This window comes from Salvelinus alpinus, chromosome 6 (assembly GCF_045679555.1).
Source record: "Salvelinus alpinus chromosome 6, SLU_Salpinus.1, whole genome shotgun sequence".
Classification (NCBI taxonomy): domain Eukaryota; kingdom Metazoa; phylum Chordata; class Actinopteri; order Salmoniformes; family Salmonidae; genus Salvelinus; species Salvelinus alpinus.
Window position 1 is genome coordinate 65,409,499 of NC_092091.1, and position 25,480 is coordinate 65,434,978.

Genomic DNA, 25,480 nt, shown 5'->3' on the forward strand with positions numbered 1-25,480 from the left:
GGGGGGATGTTTAGTAAATGGCTCTAGCCTCAGGTGAGTTCAGTTCACTGTTGCCTAGAACAACAACTGGTTATGACACAACGGATACCACTCTCGGCTCAGTAGTATCCGCTGTTACCCCCAGTAGTATCCGTAGTAACGCTGCAAGCTTTGAGAAATGGAAGATGGCATCTAGGTCATAGGGTAGGTATACTTATAATAATGTGTGTAATATAAAGTGCAACGACCGGGAAAAATGTTTAAAATCACACAGGAAACGCATGAATATCATTCTCAGGCTATCGCATGTGCAGGAACAGAGAGAGGTTGCTGTCAAACCCATTCGTACATTTTTCACTTTACCTCAATGCGGCTTTCACCAGGAACATATGTCCCAATACATAATATATACCAGATGATTAATATATAAAGCTTTTTGCTGCAGTGCTAGGTGGAGACAGTGAAACAATGATGTCTAATTATTCAGTAGTCTGCCAGTGCCCGGATTGTCCTGAGTGCCCCTCTACCCTTGAGCCACTACTCAAAGGCTGTGACCAAATGGCACCATATTCCCTACATAGTGCACTACTATAGGGAATAGGATGCCAATTGGGACAGAGCCCGTATCTATCTATCTCTCAGCAGCTACACATTGCTGGCTTAGAGGTTTACTGTGTTGCATTCAGATACAGTGAACTGTTAGAATAAATATGATGTAACTGTGGATCTCATTTTTATCTGATGCAGAACAAGAAAATAAATCGGTTAATGCGTTTTTCACAACGTCATGATGACGACAGTATAACACTTCAGCGAGTAATTCAACAAAAAATAAAGTCACCTCAAAAGTCAACGAAAGAAAATAATACAATTGATACCATCACTGTGAAATAATTGCTTAAAGTAGCTCTAATTGTGATGGACTATAAAAGCTTGAGTTCTCTGCTCAAACGACTGCACTTAAAGCAAAGTGTTCAATGTTCTGCACATTGTGTGAAGCGAACACATTATATGGCACTTAATGTATATGCATTCATTAGACTATATTCATTAGAGATCACTCTCTTCTACGCAAACACACATTGTTTACACCGGGCCAAGATATGTCTTGAAAACACCTCCGGCAGCAAATCCCCCAGTTTGTTCCAGACTTTGTCAGCAACTTGGTGGATACAGAGATGTCACAGCGAACTGTAATTACATTTCTAATCCCCGAGCTGTGAAGATGAACACTAGCGCCGTCTAAATGAATATAGCTGAGGAGAGAACTCATCCACAAGAGTGCTGTTGCACGAACATCACGCTAATAAAAGGTTGTTTGTAACCCGAACAGATCCATAGGAGAAATGGGCTGAAGGTTCTTCCTTGTGTTTTGCTTCGCTGCTCCTCTCGCGTTTCCCGAGGCGGAAGCAAATGACACACTTAAACAACATTAGAACTAACTAGAAGCAAAGGAAAACAAGAATAATGGTCCTTGTTAGAGAAGCTGTGGATTCAGTGTATGTTGACATTTTCACTGATATTACTCCCAGTCATGGGATGTAGCCTAGCTGCAGTACTGTAAAAGGCCACTTGGCAGATTACATAATACCCCATCAGAAATGATGCACCAAATGCATACGGATGAAGAAATGATGCTTTGCTTCACTCCTGGAAAATATACTCTGATTCAGCTGTGTAACTAATACCAAACATCACTGCATAGTTTTTAATGGTTTTGTTGAATCCCACGACGATGGCACACACGTGCTCGCACCCACACACAAACACACAGCGCTCCCTCTTTATGGGGTCGAACCACATCCCAAACAATCACAAAGTTATCTTTATTTTTCTGCGTTCCCATTTTTTTGTACATATTATATCTGCAATCTGTCACTTTTTAGTGGGATGAGAGGCGTGAGGAGTGAGACGACAGCCAGAGGGCCTGGAGGGACGTATCCGTTGTGTCGGAGATCTGTGTTTGTTTTGAGTCTGATGTCATAAGGGAATCAGCCCGGGAGTTTACATGGAACGCCTCTGAAGATTCCGGAACACAAATAACATCACAGAGCTAGAGGAAAAACAATGAGCCCCATGTAGACAAATCACTCCGCAAAGTGTCTGGCTGTCACACTGAGGCAGTTGGGATTGAATCAAAGAATCCAAACAAGTCAGAAAGACAGGCTGAGATCATAAATCTCCTGATGGTAACATACCATTGGTGTACTTGGTCATTTTTCTTACACCTAACTTGATTCAACATTACATTTTTTGACTGTTTAGTTTACTTTTCCATACAGTATTTTGGCTTTTGTGTGATGGGGATTTGACATAAAGCCCATCTGAGAATAAGGAATGATGAAATAACCCAGCTATCTTGCAGATGTGGCGGCAGCGTAGCCTAGTGGTTAGAGCGTTGGACTAGTAACCGAAAGGTTGCGAGATCGAATCCCCGAGCTGACAAGGTACAAATCTGTCGTTCTGCCCCTGAACAGGCAGTTAACCCACTGTTCCTAGGCCATCATTGAAAATAAGAATTTGTTCTTAACTGACTTGCCTAGTAAAATAAAGGTAAAAAATAAATAAAAAAAAAATAAAATAAAAAGATGTAACATGGAGTGAAGCCATTATGTGGATAATACATTCAGACTCCTACTGTAGCCAAGCCAAGGCAGCTGGTCGGCACATAAAGCCAATACTCCATTTAGGAAATTACATCCATCAAGATTGATCTAACTAGTTGGTGGGGCTTTGAGGACACAATATGGTGTCCAACAGAATCTTCCGTTTCAAAACCATTTAAAAATCGTCTCTGCTGTCCTACTAGACACAGTGGAAATGGATATTCCTCACATTACATATCAGTCACATTTTCTCAACTATTAACCACAACAATCAGATATCACCTACTGACTGCAGGCAGTAACTAACCGAGAGAGCCATCATTGGTAACTAAAATGATCAGGCTGCAGCAGAGGTGGGACAAGTCACTATTATTCGACTCACAAGAAAGTCTCAAGTCACAAGCAGAACAGGTCGAGTCTCGAGTCAAGTCCATGTCGTGCATTCTAAGAGCAAGTCGAGTTGAGTCGAGTCAAAAGTCAAGTCTCAAGTAAATGCAGTGACTTGTACAACTACAGATCACTGTCTATTTATTGAGGCTACCAGATAGCATTTTCATTACTTTGTCTACAACATATTTACATGATGTAATAATTGATACATTTCAAGACAATTTTGACATACCAAAAGACCAGCAGGTCTATCCTATTGTTGCTTGGTGCCCCATATTGCAAGTAAATACATTTGTTTTGGAGCTGCATATTTATTATGGACATATGGCCAGTAACACCACTGAGGTATATAATTATTATCCATTCAAACTACGCCTATCTAAAATATGAAAATTAGCAATGAAATCACCAGGGAGCCTAATAGTAATGTTCTGGCAAAGATGAGCCCATAGCAGATTGCTAAACTGTATTCTATATGGATAATATGACTCTGTGCCACAAAATGAGTGACAAAACGTTACAAAACCTGGCCAGATAATTTCAAATCAAAGTCGAGTCCCGAGTTCTGAAGCTCCAAGTGCAAGTCAAGTCTCAAGTTATTTTATTTTCTATCAAGTCTCTAAATATCATTCAACAGTAATAGCTAAATATCATTCAACAAACGCCTTTGGATATCAGGGTCAGCACAGCAGCGTTCAGAGCATGAAACAAAGAGGTAATGATTTAATCTATAAGAGGTGCCGGTACTCAAGCAGTAGAAAATATGAGTTGACGGTACTCCATACTGGGGAGCATCGGCCCAAATCAAGCACTGCTAGTGATTGCCTTCCCCTGCTACTCCTCTGATCTCTTAACTCCAGGTTTCCGGAGGGGGATCTTGAAAAAAAACTTTAGCTTCACTCCCAATCCATCAGCAGGGTGAAACAAAGGTAAAGTTGGCAGATGCAGCCAGCCGAGGCCCAACATTAATCTTGATGGCAAAGTGTAATTAGGAAGCGGCTGTATGAGCAGACATGATGCCATAAATAACTCTAAACCAGAGAGGAGCAGAGAGAGGAGAAAGTAGCTTGTCTCTTAATGACCCCAGAGTCACTGTGAACAGCCACATGTCAACAGGACACAAGATTCATCGGGTTGGCCGCACTGGCGTAATGCAGTTTCTCTGGACCCCCCCCCCCCAAGGTTCGAGTGCGGCCCTCCCACCGTTCTAAAATAAAAATAGATTGAATGTGTCAGTCAGACAGTCACTCACAATGTATAGACTACCGATCGCTGTCCATGGTGCTGAAATTGCGACATGTCTATGCAGCTGCATGCCTATCGAATCAATGATAGGCTTTCTGTGGTGCCAGGGCATGTATAGTTTTGCTTTAGCTAATGGGTAAATGTTTATTGGTAGACCTATTTGGTCGTCATTTTGTCATGTTAAGCCTAACATTTCACAAAGCTACACAGTGCTTTGTGAATGCTGCCATTTTTAGACTGCTGGCAATAATGTAATTCCTTGTTCAGTAATTCAAGTTGGAAATTCAAACATTGCAGATTGTAAAATACATTTGATGCAACAGCATACTAATCAGCTACCAATCGATTTTTTAAAATATAAAACTTCCCTGTGTAGCCTACCTGAACCTGCATGACATGAGCTGTCCTCGCGCTCTCTCCCAGCTTGGATAGAAAGTAGAGGTCGACGATTATGATTTTTCAACGCCGATATCGATACCGATTATTGTAGGACCAAAAAAAGCCGATTACGATTAATCGGACGATTTTTATATATATTTGAAATAATGACAATTACAACAATACTGAACGAACAATGAACCCTTTTATTTTAACTTAATATAATATATAAATAAAATCTATTTAGTCTCAAATAAATAATGAAACATGTTCAATTTGGTTTAAATAATGCAAAAACAGTGTTGGAGAAGAAAGTAAAAGTGCAATATGTGCCATGTAAAAAAGCTAACGTCTAAGTTTCTTGCTCAGAACATGAGAACATATGAAAGCTGGTGGTTCAATATTCCCAGTTTTTCAATATTCCCATTTAAGAAGTTTTAGGTTGTAGTGATAGGAATTATGACTCGTTGACTATTTCTCTCTATACCATTTGTATTTCATATACCTTTGACTATTGGATGTTAATTTCCCTAGTTAATTATCCTGCTAAGATGAATTTCTTTTAACTAAATATGCAGGTTTAACAATATATACTTCTGTGTATTGATTTTAAGAAAGGCATTGATGTTTATGGTTAGGTACATTTGTGCAACGAATGCGCTTTTGTTTAATCATCACCCGTTTGGCAAAGTTGAAGTAGGCTCTGATTCGATGATAAATTAACAGGCACCACATTGATTATATGCAAGGCAGGACAAGCTAGTTAACCTAGTAATATCATCAACCATGTGTAGTTAATTAGTGATTATGTGAAGATTGATTGTTTTTTATAAGATAAGTTTAATGCTAGCAGTAACTTACCTTGGCTCCTTTTGACGCTGCACTCGTGTAACAGGTGGTCAGCCTGCCACGCAGTTTCCTCGTGGATTGCAATGTAATCGGCCATAATCGGCGTCCAAAAAGGCCGATTACCGATTGTTATGTAAACTTGAAAATCGGCCCCAATTAATCGTCCATAACGATTAATCGGTCGTCCTCTAATAAAAAGTTGTTGTGCATAAAACCAGTCTATAAATGCAAAATCATACAGTCAGCCTAACCCTCAAAACACTAGATTGTTTCATTATGCAGTGTACTATCTATAGCTATATACTGCTGTTTATAAACCTTTTATAAAATGTAAATATCAAATAGCCTAACACTGAGGCGAAAAGTAGTCGGCTTAAGGATCAATTCAGCCACAATTTATTGTTGAACTCAGCGAGTTTTGTCTGGCGAATAGCCTCCACAAATGGGATGCAATAGTCAAGGTAAATTAAATAAAATCCAACTTGAGAGACTCCCCTGGTCTCCTGAAGTCCTCCTTTTTTGTGTGCAAATGTTTTTACCACAGCCTGTAGGTCCAGGTTGCAGACCCGACTGTTTTCTATAATGAGTATTGCCAACCCAGACAGTTTTCTGAGACATTGTGCATTATATGTCCATTGCGCTGCACACAATTAAATGTAGTCTTCAATGACGCATGCCAAGATACACCAGGGATAAGGGACTGTTGATATTACAACCACGGGCCTCCCGGGTGGCGCAGTGGTCTAGGGCACTGCATCGCAGTGCTAGCTGCGCCACCAGAGTCTCTGGGTTCGCGCCCAGGCTCTGTCGCAGCCGGCCGCGACCGGGAGGTCCGTGGGGCGACGCACAATTGGCATAGGGATATCCTTGTCTCATCGCGCTCCAGCGACTCCTGTGGCGGGCCGGGCGCAGTGCGCGCTAACCAAGGGGGCCAGGTACACGGTGTTTCCTCCGACAAATTGGTGCGGCTGGCTTCCGGGTTGGAGGCGCGCTGTGTTAAGAAGCAGTGCGGCTTGGTTGGGTTGTGCTTCGGAGGACGCATGGCTTTCGACCTTCGTCTCTCCCGAGCCCGTACGGGAGTTGTAGCGATGAGACAAGATAGTAATTACTAGCGATTGGATACCACGAAAATTGGGGAGAAAATGGGATAACATGTATAAAAAGTTTTTAAAAAAAGAAGAAAAATACCACAAAAAAAACACACCAAGCTGGTTCACCAGCATTTTTTGTTCGAGCCCTCAAGAACTGTTGTCTGCTAAACATGATAATCTGTTTGCATCTGACAAGTTATTGGCTGTCCAGTAACCAGACAACCTGTTGAGGCCGGCAACTAAGGAGAATGAGAGGCTCAATTAAAGATGCTGCAGAAGTGCTGTATTTGAAGCACCACTCCCTTCTGCCCAGTTTCCCTGATGTTGCTACGGCAATCAGCTTTTGAACACCTGAGGAAGCCCCACTCATTGCACTGGCACCGTCGTAGCCTTGACCACGCCATTTGATCACCGATATCCCCGAAAACTTTCAATCAGTTAAACGTTTCCTTTTCAAGGCCCGAGGCCCTTTTTCAGTCACATTCCTGAAGCCCAAGAAACAAACACTTAGCTTCCTAGTACATATGAAAATTAGAAAGGTTTATGAATTAATTTTTGTGCCCCCCTTCCTTGCGGGGAGGTCCGGTATGTCAATGGTTGACCAGTGGTTGTTACTATGTGTAATAAATAATGAATCCGTTTTGCCAGAAGGAAAACCAACTGTATTTGTTTGTGCTGCTGACTCTAACAGTAGGTATATAATCTGAAAACAACAAGAGTGATACAGTCTACCTCAGTGCATCTCAGTCTACCTCAGTGCATCTCAGTCTACCTCAGGGGTAAGCAAAGTCACTAGGAGAAAAGTGATTAAGGATGAGCCATAACAAGTTCTCAGTGTGACCAGGAGGGGTGCTGTGAGGGTTTCAGTAAATCCCCTCATCTGTAGAGCGAGAGCCGGCAGGCAGAGCATGTGTGTGTGTGTGTGTGTCTGACTGTTAAATCGCCCTGGGAAAGAGCATGAAGTGTGACAGAGTGCATTTTTCTGCTCAAAACAATTTGGAGGGAATCAAAAAGCCTTGGCAGGAGAAACAAACCCCCCACACACACCCACATCCCTCTCTCTCTCTCTCACACACACACACACATACACACACAACAGTGCCCACCTCGCTCTGCTCGTATGTCACAGTTTCTCACAGTGTGGGAGGCAGCACTGTCAGTCTGTCGCTACGGCAGCAAACGGTTCCCTCTCCCTGTCGTCACACATACTTCCTCAGCTTTTACACGCACGCACGCATGCACACACACATAGATGTATTTGGCCAGGCCCTGCGTATTAACCCAACATTCATGATGAATCACCTCCATGGGACAACAGAGGATTCAAGATTCCAAACTTTACAGAATAATATCTGTCCCAGTTGTCCCTGTATACAGGCTGAGTAATCAGTCACTCACTGGCTGCATGGTCCCTCACCAGCACCGACCGGCCCTTTCTTTTCTCATCAGCCTGACCCAGCACTGCTGCAGCACAGCACAAGCATCCCTCACCCAGACACATCTCCCTCCTCATAAAAAGATAGTGCAGCCTCTTCGTGTTTCAGAGAGGCCAGTAATTCACGACACAGGAAGAGAGGAGAGAGATGACACATTGACAACACAGGGAACCCATTTCTTAGCCTGGCTAAACCAGACTGGACGCTGGCTGCACTCTCCATTGAGGTGAATGGTGAGTTCAACATTCAGTCTAGTTTAACCAGGCTACACATGAATCCTCACAGTTTTCCTCCATTAGAGAATCAAAAACTGCACCGTGGGCTTTTAATGAGATGGGATAATACAGTGGAATGACTCACAAATATCCTAATAAGCACCAAGGACTTTTCTTGTTAGTGAGACTGCTTGGGTTTTTCATCAGTGCAGTCAGTGAATTAGTAGGAGGAAGAAAGGAGGGAAAAGGAGGGAGGATGATGAAGGGAGTTCATTAAAAGAATAAAGAGGGAATAGAAAGGAATTTAAATCGATAACCTGAGACCACCTCTCAAATAAGCCTCGAGGAATCGGCACAATATTAAAAGATACTCATCAAGCTCATTCATATTTAAACCTAGGTAAAATATCCTATACACCACAGTGATCCAGTTTCAACATCATTTAAATCAGCTCTGGTGTCTTAATACACTGTTGACATTTATATTCCTCACATTACAAATCACTCAGTTTCTCAACGGTTCCCCACAACAATCAGATATCACATCCCGTCCTTCACACAAAGAAAAGAATTGACTGCAGTTAATAACTAACAGAGATACCCATCGTTGGTGACTGAAGTGATTAGGCTACAATGATTCACTGGTAAATCATCAGTAACTGTCCTGAAAGCTGTGGAAGATGCTAGTGGCTCTTGGGGGGGCAGTCTAACAAGTAGTGTTGTGGTTTAAATTCATGTTACTTGAAGGCTAAAATAAATCAATGGTTTATTGTGAGCATAGCTGTGCTGCGATTCATTCAACCACTCAGTCAGTGTGTCCGACCTGCTGGGTTGATTCTTAGGTGTGTCTGTTGGTTGCACCGAGAAGGACAATAGGCCTTTTCAGAACATGACTGGGCCAACTGTCTGCTTTCAAATACAGGACACGCCTATTTTTGTCCTTTCCACACATACTGTAGGATTCAACGAAAAGGTTACAACTCAATAACACACAGCAGGACACAACGTCTCCCTTTCACTGACTCCCACCACACAATATGTGACATAATGCCAGGGGGGCATCCTTTTCAGAACCATATCGAATTTGACTAAATTTCATACAGTGACGAAAACAAAGGTTGATGTGATTGGAAGACACGGCTGACTGGCAATCTCAGCATGAATCAAGATATAATCATAAATATTGATTTCTGAGAGGAATTTTTTGTTGTTGAGAGGTGGTGATTCCAGCCAATTATGTTTTAAAATCACATTTTCAACTTGAACATTCTGATTAGGTCTACAAACTCTTGTTTGAAACGTAAAAGCAAAAAGGAAAATTGTTAAAAAAACTTTCAACTTTACTCATCTGTAAGTAAGCCTATCCAACAACATAATAACTGGAGGAGAAAGCTAGACGGCCTTTTTTAAAGGTACTAGCCATCAAGTGGAGTGGACAGTCACAGCCATGATCAATTACTCCCTTGGGAACCGCTTAATTGAAAAGTAGATTTTGGATTGCCTTTAATAGATGCAATATAATGACCCTTCAGACTCACGATAATCTCTTCCAACCTCTGTCAGGCCACATTGTTAAACTGTCTGTCTAATTTAACTGTTAGTTATGTTTCACCGTGACAAGTATTACCTTGCGTGGTGGGTTTTAAACGTCGTAAATCTACGATACGACGCCAGCGCCGCAGAGGAAAAGAGGGCCATAAAACATAAGAAGCTTTGCTCTCCTTGAATAACAATCGCCAGAGTGGAGGAGTCAGTCAGAGCTGCCAGTTTAAACAGCCGTAACTCAGCCATCTCTGTGCTGAGGGACAGTTGAACAAGCCGGGGACAATTCATGGCCCATCTATGTGATTACACTCATGGTATGTATACCTAGGGTGTAACCCAAATGGCACCCTATTCCCTATATAGTGCCCTACTCTTGACCAGGGCCTATAGGGTATAGGGTACCATTTGAGATGCAGCCCTAGTCTAGCGTATGGGAGCATTTGTGACTGATCACACGTTGACATGGATAGACATTCAATGTCCACACTTTCTCACTGATTTAGGTTAGTGCCACCAGGAGAATAAATAGGTGTGAGCTTTATAGACTTGAATAAGTGGCTATATTTACATCTTACACTGAAAGAAGTTCATGACCATTAAAACAGATTGCACTGCTGTGTAGTGTCTGACAGTACAATGGCAGTGATTACATCGAGCCTATTTCCATTACTCTCAGAAGCATGAGAAAAAAACACAAGTGCTATGGGAGTGCTTTTAGCTTAATGGAGATGCCCACGTCACAACACTGAGCGGCGTCCAAAATGACACCCTATTTCCTTCATAGCGCACTACTTCTGAGCAGAACCCTATGGGCCCTGACAAATGCCATTATGGAAGCACCCTTAATGATTACGTCTAGATCTCACCTCCTGAGAGTCGGTGGTGGTGAATAAGTAGTTTTATATCACTGTGCAGACAGGGCCAGGCAGTCACTCCATATGAAATGCCCTTTATTCTCAGAAGACACAAAACAGCCTCCCACCACATTCTACCACCTGTCAGCGGCACACAAGGCACATCTGACAAATCAGGTTTAAACGGACCAAGACTAAGGAGAAGATGGAGGTGAAAATTATGTAAAGCTTCATGATACATATCATCAATACACAATGTGGCAAATCCTTGGTCCTGCTAGAAAGCTTATTGGGGAGCTGAGTGGAATGTAGATGATAAGTATGTGAGCAACAACTCAACATCAACACCATCAACACCAAAACGCCTATTTTTGGAAAGGGATCGGTAATCAAGCTCATTGCGATACTGGTGAAAATGATGATAGCAGCATTGATGATACAATACCTCACCAACAACAACAACAACTTCTATAATGATAGTTCTACTATATAAACACAGAAACACAATCAGCTCAGTTCTCTAAAATAGCACAGTAATTACAGAAAAACACTTAACGGTGAGGGGAGACGATAACGAGGTGTCATAAAAACAGAAGGAAACTAAAATGAAGTCGTTAAGGAAGCAAGTCATTATAAATAATATACTGTACTGAGGAAGCTAGGAGTCAATACTTTGAAGCAACACTGACAGGTATAATTACTACCGGTTTAATTACTAAATGTATTATGTGTTCCTTCTGTATGGTAATGGGGAAGCCTCTTTCACAGTTGATACGGGGAGAGTTTGATTCAAATTCATATTCAGAAGAACGATATCAATACCGGAGATTCATATTCTTATTCATTGTCAAAATATCCTGGTCACAATTGAATTCCTACCAACAAGCCAACAACCTATTACCGCTCACACAATTGAAGTCTTTGCATGTCACACCAAATCGGGTCCCTTCAACAGAGGGTTTTTATGCCTTGCGACAACCACTACAAGACTAATCATGAATGGCCTTTTCAACCTGCTTTGTCCCATCTCACACTGAAAATAGATTCCATTTCCACAGACGATTTGTGAAATCTTTTTGCGTTTCTTGTTTTTATATAAACCCCATCTCCGTTCTAATATATTTGGTAGATCATTCAACCATGGCCACATTGTCACTCAGCTCTGCATCTGCATTACCGTCATGCATCTCCTCCCTATGACATCGTGGTGGGTAGCCTAATTAGAATGACTGCCTTGCTCTTCCAACTGTCACTTTGTCACGAAATGGATACTGACAATAACAGTCAGTCACTAGGAAATCAACATACTCTCAGTTGGATCTAGATGTTAAAGGCGGTTCTCAACATTCTTGGGTTATTTTAAAGTCCCAATCACACCCCCAACCAAAGTAGGCTACCCCTTCATTTGCAGTGGATCATTAGGCCTACAGTGGCAAGAAAATGTATGTCAACCCTTTGAAATTACCTGGAATTCTGCATAAATTGGTCATCAAATTTTATCTGATCTTCATCCAAGTCTCAACAATAGACAAACATAGTGTGCTTAAAACTTCTTAGGGATCAAATCCCGTTAACGGGATCGATTTGACAACATCCGGTGAAATGGCAGAGCGCCATTTAAATTATTCGAAATATTACAATCACAAGTGCAATACACCAAATTAAAGCTTTACTCCTTGTTAATCCAGCCACTGTGTCAGATTTCAAAAAGGCTTTACGGCGAAAGCAAACCATGCTATTATCTGAGGACAGCACCCCATCAAACAAACACAGACAATCATATTTCAACCCGCCAGGCGTGACACAAAACTCAGAAATAACTATATAATTCATGCCTTACCTTTGAAGAGCTTCTTCTGTTGGCACTCCAATATGTCCCATAAACATCACAAATGGTCCTTTTGTTCGATAAATTCCATCGTTATATCTCCAAAATGTCCATTTATTTGGGGCGTTTGATTCTGAAAAACACCGGTTCCAACTTGCCCGGCATGACTACACATTTTCTAATAAATTACCTGTAAACTTTGTCCAAACATTTCAAACAACTTTCCTAATCCAACTTTAGTTATTTTTTAACGTAAATAATTGATACAATTTAAGACGGGATAAACTCGTTCAATAGCGGATAAAAACAAAGTGGAGCGAGCTTTCAGGTCGTGCGTCCCAACCACAACAGTTCACTTGGCTATCCACCCAGATAGGAAATGGCTACTTCTTCATTACTCAAAGGAAAAACATCAACCAATTTCTAAAGACTGTTGACATCTACTGGAAGCAATAGGAACTGCAACCAAGTGCCTTAGAAATCTAGATCCACATAGAAACCCCATTGAAAACACTGTCAACTCAAAAAAACATTTTCCTGGATGGTTTGTCCTCGGGATTTTGCCTGCCAAATAAGTTCTGTTATACTCACAGACATTATTCAAACAGTTTTAGAAACTTCAGAGTGTTTTCTATCCAAATCCTAGCTTCTGGGCCTGAGTAGCAGGCAGTTTACTTTGGGCACGCTTTTCATCCGGACGTGAAAATACTGCCCCCTAGCCTAGAGAGTTACTAATGACACACAAATTATTGTATTTTATTGTCTATATTGAATACATCATTTAAACATTCACAGTGTAGATGGGAAAAAGTATGTGAACCCAGAGGCTAATGATTTCGCCAAAAGCTAATTGGAGTCAGGAGTCAGATAACCTGGAGTCCAATCAATGAGACGAGATTGGAGATATTGGTTTGAGCTGCCTTGCCCTATAAAAAAACACTCACAAAATTTGAGTTAGCTATTCACAAGAAGCATTGCCTGATGTGAACCATGCCTCGAACAAAGGAGATCTCAGAAGACCTAAGATTAAGAATTGTTGACTTGCATAAAGCAAGGGTTACAAAAGTATCTCAAAAAGCCTTGATGTTCATCAGTCCACAGTAAGATAAATTGTCAAAAATTGAGAAAGTTGCTACTGTTGCTACTCTCCCTAGGAGTGGCCATCCTGCAAAGATGACTGCAAGTGCACAGCGCAGAATGCTCAATGAGGTTAAGAAGAATCCTAGAGTGTCAGCTAAAAACTTACAGAAATCTCTGGAACATGCTAACATCTCTGTTGACAAGTCTACAATACATAAAACACTAAACAAGAATGGTGTTCATGGGAGGACACTACGCAACAAGTCACTGCTGTCCCCCCCAAAATTGCTGCACATCTGAAGTTTGCAAAAGTGCACCTGGATGTTCCACAGCGCTACTGGCAAAATATTCTGTGGACAGATGAAACTACAGTTGAGTTGTTTGGAAGAAACACACACCACTATGTGTGGGGGAGAAAAAAAGACACAGCACACCAACATCAAAACCTCATCCCAACTGTAAAGTATGGGGAGGGAGCATCATGGTTTGGGGCTGCTTTACTGCCTCAGGGCCTGGACAGCTTGCTATCATCGACGGAAAAATGAATTCCCACGTTTATCAAGACATTTTGCAGGAGAATGTTAGGCTGTCCTCCAATTAAAGCTCAACAGAAGTTGGGTGACGCAACATGACAACGACCCAAAACACAGAAGTAAATCAACAACAGAATGGCTTCAAATGAAGAAAATACGCCTTCTGGAGTGGCCCAGTCAGAGTCCTGACCTCAACCCGATTGAGATGCTGTGGCATGACCTCAAGAGAGCGGTTGACACCAGACATCCCAAGAATATTGCTGAAGTGAAACTGTTTTATAAAGAGGAATGGTCCAAAGTTCTGATCCGCAATTACATAAAACGTTTGGTTGAGATTATTGCTGCCAAAGGAGGGTCAACCAGTTATTAAATCCAAGGGAACACATACTTTTTTCCCACCCTGCACTGTGAATGTTTACACGGTGTGTTCAATAAAGACATGAAAACATATAATTAATTGTGTGTTATTAGTTTAAGCAGACTGTTTGTCTATCGTTGTGACCTAGATGAAGATCAGATCAAATTTTATGACCAATTTATGCAGAAATCCAGGTATTTCCAAGGGGTTCACATAGTTTTTCTTGCCACTTTATGCTCTTGAGTCTTCCCATTCCCAAGTTCCCGGGCTGTGGATAGGCCAGGTATCTGCATGGGGTACTAGTACCCCAGGTTGAGAACCACTAACCTAGAAGAAAGTCCCCAGAAATCCTGGTGAAAATGTTTGAATACCACTGATGTAGAGCTTCATCGGACATTATTTTCCATCTAGTATTTATTAGAATCCCCATTAGCTGCTGACAAGGCAGCAGCTATTCTTCCTGTGGTCCAAACAGGATTAGAACAATGCAATAGCCTACATCATAAATAAAACAGTACATCAAACTAGACATTGTGCATTATACATATGTACACTGCTCCATTACTACAAATTAACAGTATAAAATGTACAATCTCAGCTACTACCTCCATCACTTCCTCCATCACTTCCAAAATGTTATTAGGCCTAGCCTGCATTACTCCTGTAGACAATGCTTAAACGAGTATCCACACACCCTGTGTAGACTGCTAACACTCCACACACCCTGTGTAGACTGCTAACACTCCACACACCCTGTGTAGACTGCTAACACTCTGTCTCTCACACGTCACTGCTCAGTGTGCTATCATATATCCGACTCTAGCATACTCATCATCCCATGTAAACATCCCATCACAAGTGACAGCTGGTGTGTGTGTGTGTGTGTGTGTGTGTGTGTGTATGTGTGTATGTGTGTGTGCGCGCGCGCACCTGGTATCTAGGGTACAAAACACACCATCAGTACACATGCTAGCTGTTGTTTGTTGTTTGCCACTAAATTTGCCTGTGAGCTGAGATCAGGACCCTTACCACAAAGCAGTTTCTTATATTGAAATGGATGAACAATGTTACAGAACTGGTCAAAGGCAATAATGTGTCCGATGTGATGCATCACATAAAAGACAGATGATGTCCATATACAAGAAACTACAGTGCATTTATAGTGTGAAATACATCATAATGTCGGGAATAATAGGCTAAACATCACCACGGTGACTAGGTTAATAACTAAAATGACAATCTGGTGAGCTTCGTTGGTAATTGGGCCCAACAGAAACATCCATCCCCAATGTCAATTATCTCACCCTGACTGCAGACAAAATGGCCCAATCAAACAGATACAAGCCCAGGCTTCTTTTTCCTTTTATGGTTGGCTGGTGTGTGAAACTTCAGCTGCTTTGATTTTGAGTCAGGGGACAGCTTCCCAAAAGCCACCCTATTCCCTATGTAGTGCACTACTTTTGACCAGGGCTAAAAAGTAGTGCACAATATAGGGAATAGGGTGCAATTTGGGACGCAGACTTTGAGTCAGGGGAGGAAACGGGGTGATTCTGATCTTAGGGACTGTTCCCATTTTTCTGTTGCCTGCCACGGAGGATGAGCCTTTTCCCTCAGAGCACATAATGCTGCCGCTCCCTTCCGTCTTTCAGAGGATTGGCTGGCTGCTCGGTGGCTCTGAATCACGGAATCAGGAAGGAACTCATCAGTTCGCCTGTGTTGCTGCTCTGGGACCTACTGATCCCAACTAAAGGGTTCTAGACCTTCTTCCTCTTCTTTTCTTGATTTGCTTTGATTGTATCAAATGCCTGTAGTATAGGAGCTCAATTTAGAGACTATGACACTATGGATTAAACTAAACCACAAGGAATCAATAAGACTTACAAGAAAACCAAAGGACACCAACACAAAAAACAAAAATACCAACACACCACTAATCTAAAGTTAACACATACCTACTGAGGCTCCTATTTTCAGTGGATAAAAAAATAGAATGACAAGAGAGGACATTGGTCATCAAGTTGCACTGGTCCGAGGGGCTTTGTTCAATCTACTCTTTCTTTCTATGAGACAGACAACCTCGAAATGGAATGTGAGACAATCTCCGCAGGGTGACTCAGTCTGTATCATGTAGAGGTCAGTGGAGAGAGGAGAGGACGGTAGGTGTCGTCCCACATAATGACCACCCACCGCCTGATGTTTCTGTCCCTGTCAACCCGGGCCGGAGCTAGAGGGCGACAGGCTGGGTTAGCCTAATGGTGATGAACTGTCAAGGCTTCACACAGACGGGGCCATGCAGTGCCGAAGGGCAATGTTACGCCATGCGGCAATGCAAATCGCGATCAGGCAAATGAGAAAGAGGCAATGATGAGATGCAATCCTAAACCGACTCAGGCAGTTTTCACTGCACCCCCCAGCAGCAGAAATAGATTACAGGATGATAGGCGTATATGAAACAAGCCTCACGGCTAAACAGAGTGCAGCTAGGGCCACATAACATGAAGGGCTGGCAAAGAGCTGTAGGTGTTCAATGAGATCATCAAGCCACACAAGCTAAAGAGGATTTGGTGCCATGGTACTATAACCTCATGCTATAATATTCTGAATGTACACATTACTGGAAAGTGGTTTCAGTCAATCAGCATTCAGGAACCAATCTACCCTTGTTATAATAAGTCACACTTAAGAGACAGCACAGTGACTTCCACCACAATCTGGGCCCAGCTCCACGAGGGGGCAAAAGGGGGCTTATCCCCCTCAGTTTTAGTTTTATGTCCCTATATAAAAAAAGTTACAATTATTGAGTGACAGGTTGGTGCAAGATTTGTATCTCTGTGTCAGTGGTTAGGTATGACTCCTTTGGTTTTCATAAAAAGCCGGAAAAAACACTTCTCATCTATGGTAGGCTAAGTGAATAACGTGATACGCCTCCGCCTGTAATATTTGATTTAGATTTATAACGGCGGGGTCAAGTTTACCGTTGAAGCTGCTTCACTCAACTCAGCCTCACGCCCCACCACTACAGAGTTTAGTTAGCGTCTTAGCTAGCTGAAAAAAGCGTAAGTGTTATTAGCCTTAGCCTATTTAGCTAGCTGGAACCAGCTAATCTGCCACTGCCACGGTGGATAGCAGAAATTGGCTTAGCCAAAGTACCCAAACAAAGCCAATGGAGAAGGGGACACCTGGCTACTGTGACAGTGGCTGTTAAAAGTTGTGACAGCATCGTGAAGTTCCTATCTGACATCGAATGGATGCGTTTGTACAACACAGAAGTAAGACTTGAGGCTACAGGGCTGCTAAGGGCAATGCTGGACCCTGGCTTTAAGTTTACAGCCACCATGGTGCACAGAATCCTCAGTCTTCTCCATCCTCCAAACTAATGTATCCAGGCAAAAGCAACAGATCTTTACACTGGAGTCAAAGTGGTCCGCAGTGCGTTGGAGTGCTGAGGTGTGACAAGCCGGGATGTGACAGCGAGTTCGAAGCCATTTGTGGACAGTTCAGTGCCAGTGGCACTGACACACCACAAGCTCCAAGAAATTATGACAACGTTATGTAAGTACAAATCTCTAGCATTATGTGATGGACAGTACAGTAGGCCAGCAGGACAAAGGAGAAGAGACTGAGTGTAAAAGACTGTTCTTGGATGCTGTCATTGGTGAAATGTCAGTACGATTCAGCAAACGCAACAGCCAACTGGTGGAGACCCTGTTTACCCTTGAGAGCCATGACTTTCTAGATGGGAAAAAGGTGAAACCACTGCTGGATCTAAGAAAAACAGATTTGGTGGAAGCTGAGTTTAGTGTTGCGCGCCAGTTTTTGCAGACTGAAATCGCCCGCTCCGCTCCGGCTCCAATGAGGAGAAATGGGCCACACTTGATATCTTGCAACGATTCTCTGGGCCTCTCTCCGCTATGCCGACCATGCTTACTGCACTGACACGTATTGACTTTTGGGGCATCCACAGCTACATGCGAGAACTCATTTTCCACCTTGACAAATGTGTTCACTCAACTAATCCAACTGGCATTTGTTGGGGATCTTACAAGAATATTTCGGGGAGAGTGGAATGACCGATTAATCAGGAAGTTCCACAGAGCATCAAGGAGACTGCAACTCTTCTGAAAAGGTAAGAAACAATCTAGCTGGTTGATTTTTATCAAAGTCTTGGTGGTACAGCCAGTGGCGTACTTTCAGCAAAAACCTATGGCATGTAATGGCAAAATGACTTCCTTCGCCAGACTATAGGCCTTTAAGTTTGTAGGACGCTGTCCATGGTGCTGATAGAGCGCAGCTGAGATTTTGCACCAACCTGCCATTTCTTGGTCAAAAGCACTCAATGTTCTCGACATTTGAACTTTTATGTTTACTGTGGTATAGCGTGATATAAGCAGAATTCAATATAATTCTAATGCAAGAATCCAAATGATGCCCCTGGGTATAGCTACATATCAGTATGTTTCATCATAGAAATAGATACATTCTATTATGGCTTTCTTGGTAGCCTATTGGTTTCGTGGTTGTAAACTGTACGTATTGGACATTTATGGTAGCCTGGCATTGCTTAATTGATTATGTGGATCGATTTTGATCCACAGAAGTGTATTGTACCATATCACAACGTGTTGCTGAAATCATGAGCGCCATGATTTCCATGTTTGAACCGGGCCTACAGGCCTGTTTGTTTGGCAAGACAGCGGTGCATGGCTGCATCTCACTGAAGTAGGCTGTAGGCTGTGTTTTGGGTTTCTATTTGCTTTTATTTACTGTGCTTGTTTACTGTTATTGTAACTAGCCTAAATATAGATTGTGTCATGCCTTTATTGATTAGATATTCTGTTTACGAGGCATACTTGGTATCGCTGTTTTGTTCTGTTCTGTTCACATTCGTTTGTTCACATTGTCTGTATTCTAAGCCAAACAACTATTCAATATTTTTGTTTGCCTGCATTAAGAACTAGGTTACTACTTTCAGCATTTAGTTTGCATTATTTTAGTAAGACGGCTGTGTGTACAGCTGCATTCACATAGGCTGTTTGTAATCGGTGAATTACCCTATCTATCTTGTAGCCTACATTCATTACCAAATCGCTTCAGTGTGTAGAGCATTGTCCATTGTGCTGATAGAGTGCACACCAACCTGCCACTTTAAAAGCACTCAATGGTCATGGAGTCTCGGCATTTGGACTTTATGTTTATTGTGGTATAGCGTGATATAAGCAGAATTGAATATCATTCAAATGTAATTACGCCCCAAAATTGTGCCCCCTCGCTGATTTCAACTGCCCCCTTAGTCCCTTTATCCTTGTGCCGGCCCGCCACAATCACAACAAAGGTTGACATGTTATCATATTTGAGGGACATTGACCTGGATGCAAAATAACCTGGGTACAATTTAAACCAGGAACTAAATGTACTCTTACACAGAGGTGACTTGCCTGCAGCACCCGTTAAAGTATAATGTATGCATACACATCTTTCACCCAAGGAAATGTATAAAAGCATTAAAAACATTTGTTTTGCATTTAATGGTTAGAATTAGGCTAACATTAGGCTATATTAACCAAATACTATATATGGTTGTATGTTCTACCAGATAGGCCTAATGTTCTGCACCCAACTGGTGCCCCACACCCATCTAAATCAGTCCTTCAGAGAGGAAGAATGAAAATCAGCAGTGCAACTGGGCTTCAAGGTCCAGATTTAAATTTGCCTAGTATAAAGTTGATGAAAAGACGCATGATATGTGGGCCTAACTGATGATGCGATAATGATGATTGATGAGCCGTCCTAACTAACACTGTTGCTCAAGCCATGACTGCGCAGGTTGTTGCCAAATAACTTTTCCACCAACTCACAATTACTTTACATGAACTTAAAAATTATCAACTTTGTAGCACCAGTTAGTTACTGTAGGCTACACCCGTTTGAAATGCGACGAATTTGGTGCTTAAAAAGTGGCAAAGCCAACGTAACTTGACCTTAGACCAACCTGTTCGCCGGCCTCGTGCGACTTCATCAGGTGTTTCTCCCGGTATAACGACCACAGTCCGACGTTTGGCAGAAATATCAAAGCCACCATGAATACGAAGGCCATTTGCAACACTCGCTTCTGTCTCCTCTTCATCGTGGACACCCAAGTAAGAAGATATAATCCCAATATCTAAAAACAACGGAGTCCGTTCTTCTTGGCTCGCGCCACTCTGGTTTAAATATTATTTGTTGGTCGGTGGCAAACCACCTTCTGCGGGAGCTGTTGACAAACGTTCACCTAAAACAAACAATAAAATGTATCAGCATGTAGACCTCTTACTGACATTTAGCCTAATCGCAAATGCAGAGGACTGAGAAGCCACCATTCCACTAATTTAAACATTTTGCTGCACATACAAAAACACTACCAGTCTAACAGTAGGCTATGCTCTCAAAGTTAACAATCATTAAACTACATGTGTCACTAAATTCAAACCAGAGATGGAGACGATAGTGACACCTTTCAGTTTCAAATAAATAAAAGGTGACCCCACTACTTACAGCGCAAATGGTTAAACAGACAGCACCAAACACATCACAATGACTTACTGTCGGTGCGTATTTGGATGTTGCCTCATTTACCGTGATTGTTTAGGTCCTTTTCGGTCGCATTTCTGTTATAAATCAAGACACAAATAGAAGCGCTGAACAGCTTTATCTCCCACGATGCGCACGTGAGGGAATTTCGAGTCCGTCTCGTGCTCTTCATGAATCAGAAAATCCCTCACGAGCTGCATTTCTCCCACATCTAGGTAGAAATTATGTTCTCCCCCTCCTTCTTTCGCAATGTCGCTCCTCAATACCGGGTTTTAGATATTGCGGTTAAGAACCACGTGCACTGCGCATTAATGTGGGAACATTCCTACGGCTTGGCGATCCCTTCAAAGGCAAGAGCGAGGTGTGGGATAGGGACAAGGAGCGTCAACGCGACCACATAGCAGTGAATCCGACAGCACTTTGGCACGAAACAGCGGACGAGAGAACAAAGCGCAGTGATGCATTGGACGGCTGCCTGATGCACTTTGGATAGATAGCCTAACAATTTTGCAGTCTGGCATTCAAATGAACGTGTTGATGAAATTCAGAATCTAATCATGTGCACTGCACTGATACTGAATATTGATTAGAAAGGCAGAAATGTCATCACCTGTCACTATAGGAGTAATCAATTGCAGATGATGAACATGTTGATTTATATTGAGGTAGACATACACTACCAGTCAAAAGTTTTAGAACACCTACTCATTCAAGAGTTTTTCTTTATTTTTACTATTTTCTACATTGTAGAATAATAGTGAAGACATCAAAACTATGAAATAACACATATGGAATCATATAGTAACCAAAAAAAGTGTACCAAATACAGAAAAACCCTTGAATGAGAGTTCTAAAACGTTTGACCGGTAGTGTAGATTTAAATATAGTACTTATTTTGTCCAAATGTGACATTATTTAGCACTTTTTTTTTCATTAGATGTGGATTGTGAACTTATCAGCTCAATTTGACCTGTAGTTTCCTGGGGACAGCTGAAATGGACAGCTGATACTCAACTCTAGAGTACTAGCTAGCTGCAGTAGCTACCTTTTGGGACAAATCATATGCTCCTAGACTGTGTTGGCATGTACAGTACTTCTACCGTGCTTTAAATCAACTTGTTGTGGCGGGGTCACCGCTTTGTTATTGTTTGAATCCCATATTTCCCCTTTAATGATCCATTTATGTCACTTACACAGGTCCATGGGATGAGCCAACTCTGTGTCTATTAGTAAATATGAAATTACTGGCAGTATTGGCAGAAACCCTGGCCCAGAAACCCTGGCCCATGAAAAATGTTTTTTTCACTTTGAGTTTTTTATAAGACTCAAAATGCAGCATTTTAAAGCAATGCTAATATTGTTGCCTTGAGAGTGAGAATTTATGTTGCCCATCCGTGAATTCAGGATATATTCACAACTCCTTTATAACCTTCAGAAACTTGAACCAAACACAGCTCAGATGAAATCAGCCTCAAAATAATAGAATCACTTCATGTTTTCCATGAAATGTTGTTTATGTGCAAGGAGTTGCTTTACAGGAGAGAGGTGATTCTCAGAACTTGCTGAAATATTTATTCACTATTGAATCCTGCTTCATACTTGAAAGCATGCTAAAGGAGAGGGAGAGAGTAAGGATTGTATTGGAATACATGGAGAACAAAGTATTCATCACACTGTGTATGTGTGCGCGTGTGCGCGAGTGTGTCAATATTGAGGTTGTAGCCAATTGAACACAGACCACAACCTCAATAATGCATAGATGCAATGGTACAGCACAGTTATTATTCCCCTGTAGCAGTGCACCGAGGCACGGAGGTCTGGCAGATTATGTTTTCAGTCTCCATGGCTACCAATAGAGGGGGGTGTGGTTGAGACCATTCGCTGTTAGTACAGACAGAACATCTGCAAGTAATGCACCGAGTTGGTGAGGTCATGTTGGCAAGTGTTTGAATACCCACCCATACGCAAGTGTATGAATGATGTGTGTATGAAGCAGGTGGCTCTGTGCACCAGAACACTGTGCCAGTTGAAACATGGCATTTGACCTTCTTCCTCAGCTTTATCATGATCTTCACTGAATGCTATCAAAGTCTGTAACCATTATCACTATCAGACGATGCCAGTTCATCTGAAGTAAACCTTTAACTGTGATTCATTAGGCATGGCACTCGTTAGCCTTGATAATGCAGTAGAACCAACCGGATTGTATTAGGAAAGCTGAGGAAATACATGGAGGAAAGATCTGAGAGCTATAGCGACAGCAGAGAGCGTGTAACAAGCACTCTGGATGTGTAGCTAGAACCTCTAGACAGCCATGGTTGTGAGGCTCTATTGACTTAAGCCCTGAAGTTCTGCTGGTGTTGGGGACTTTGGGATTACAATTCTTACTAACAAGATTGTATCAAGGAAGAAGGAGAAAAATATGTTGCTTCCAGTCAGTGTCAGAAGGCCTATAGCTATACTGTGCCCCCTCCACTTTTTCCCATCTTCTTTCCATTTTAGTTTGTGAAAGCTGCAGAGAGAGAGGGAGAGGATCCATCCAACAATCAATTGGTCAGATAAGGAGATTTTCAATTTGAACTCACATTGTTCATTTTTAGAATGATAAAAAAATGATACAAAATGCCATGACATTTTAACAATGAAAGATACACTGCAAATTCGTTGCAGCTTCTTATGAGGTATAATTAACTAGACATTCTGCTTATGTCACAGTGTCAAATCAAGTATAGGATCAATTATTTCAGAATACACAGAGAGGGAGACTCTATAGGCAATGAATAAAACCGTTTTTTCTCTCTCCTCTCTTCTCTCTCTTCCTCTTCCTTTGTCACTCTCTGTCTCACTCTTCCCCTATCTCTCCTAAAGAAACAAGGTTTTCCATTATAAATGAGTGGTTCAGTATGTTTTCAAAGCAGAAAAACACTGCAGCTAGAACATATTTGGTTCAAGACCTTGGACAGCACTCATGACCAGCACTCCAGCAGCCTTCAGTCTGGCGTCTAGAGTTCCTGGACCTTGGACAGCGCTCACTACCAGAGCTCCAGTAGTCTGGCGTTGAGTTCCAGGACCGTGGACAGCAACCTTCACTCACGTAACATGGCTGCTGTGCTTTCATAACCACAAGGAAAACAATCAACTTGACCCCAGTCCAACTAGCACTTAGCGGTAAAGTGTGCTTATACAGATGTAGAATCTTAATTTGATCACTATTTTTGTTGCTGGGAATTTTCCTGCACAGCAGGAATTGCAAACTTGTAGTGTGTTTGAGTTTTAAAAAGGCTTCTAAAGTTTGTCATTTTGAAATGTCAGACTTTATTTTCCGTAATGAAAAATGGATCAACCCCTACAAAAATGTCCATTAATTATAATCCACATAATAATTCACATTTCCTGTTGCTGCAGGATTATTTTCCTGCTGTAGCAAATGCTCAAATTAAGATCTTACATCTTTAACTAGGGCACTGAGTTTCTTCCTGGTCAGTTGACATGGTCAAGGAAAAACTCCAGGCCTTATTTTTAATGCCTGTTATGAGGGCAACACCACACTTAGAATACATCTTATGATAGCAACACTAAGCAACTATCCAATACCACAGCAAGTGCAATACCACTGTGTGTCACAATCCCCTTTCTATTCACTATAGTGATTTTCAACAGAGAACCCAGGCTAGATATCCCATTATCACCATGATGGTTTTCATTAGACAGTTAAGATCAGGGGACATAGGTGAAGCATGTAATAGCCAAGGAAAAGACTCCCCAGGTGACTTTTAGCGTCAGACCCTTGGCTCAGCAGCACAGAGGTAGTGAGATATGGCACTGTAGTTAGTTCACATAAAGCCCCACTCATTACTAGTGTTGGTAGCGTTATCCATCTTCCCAATTGATTGGCTGATGTAGTACTGTATCTCCATGGCATAGACAGGTCAGATGAAGACATATGGAAATATTACTACTGTACTATAAACCTTGTATTGTATATGACCAAAAGACACCACTTTGTGTGTCTGAAATGGCATCCTTTCCCTACATATTGCACTACTTTCGACTATGGCTCGGCATAAGGCTCTGGTCCAAAGTAGTGCACTATGTAGGGAATAGGGTGACATGTCAGACCTAGACACTGTATTTAATACTTGTATTATGTAATAGAATACTATTGACTGTATGTATCTAGTGATTACATTTCTGGCATATCTTTATATAATGCTTATCTGCCTAAATAGCTTCTCTTGTGAGTAAACATAATTATAGTTAACAGGGTAAACACACTGTTCTAATCTGATCTGATTACTTTGAACCATAGATTTTGTTTGGAGCTGATGTATTGTAATTTGGAAACTCCACAGGAGCTTCAAATGAGAGCGCCATCTGTCTAAAAGAATTGAAAACAAACACTCTTGTTCTCCTCACTCACTGCTCAAACACACACACACACACACACACACACACACACACACACACACACACACACACACACACACACACACACACACACACACACACACACACACACACACACA

General features: G+C 41.8%; 1 protein-coding gene across 2 annotated transcripts in view; it reads right to left on the bottom strand.

The window, feature by feature from the left end:
• galntl6 (polypeptide N-acetylgalactosaminyltransferase like 6) overlaps positions 1–21,402 on the bottom strand; it is a 256,754-nt gene extending 235,352 nt beyond the window's left edge. Inside the window, exons 1-2 of one of the 2 annotated variants that reach the window (XM_071407443.1) lie at positions 21,000–21,402; positions 20,377–20,655 (exon numbers count right to left, since the gene is read on the bottom strand). In XM_071407443.1, the coding sequence (XP_071263544.1) occupies positions 20,377–20,511 (135 nt within the window). In that variant the 5' untranslated portion in view covers positions 20,512–20,655; positions 21,000–21,402. Of the gene's footprint in view, positions 1–20,376; positions 20,656–20,966 lie in introns of both variants that reach the window. The other variant, XM_071407442.1, reaches the window with a different exon arrangement.
• Between the last annotated feature and the right edge of the window lie 4,078 nt (positions 21,403–25,480).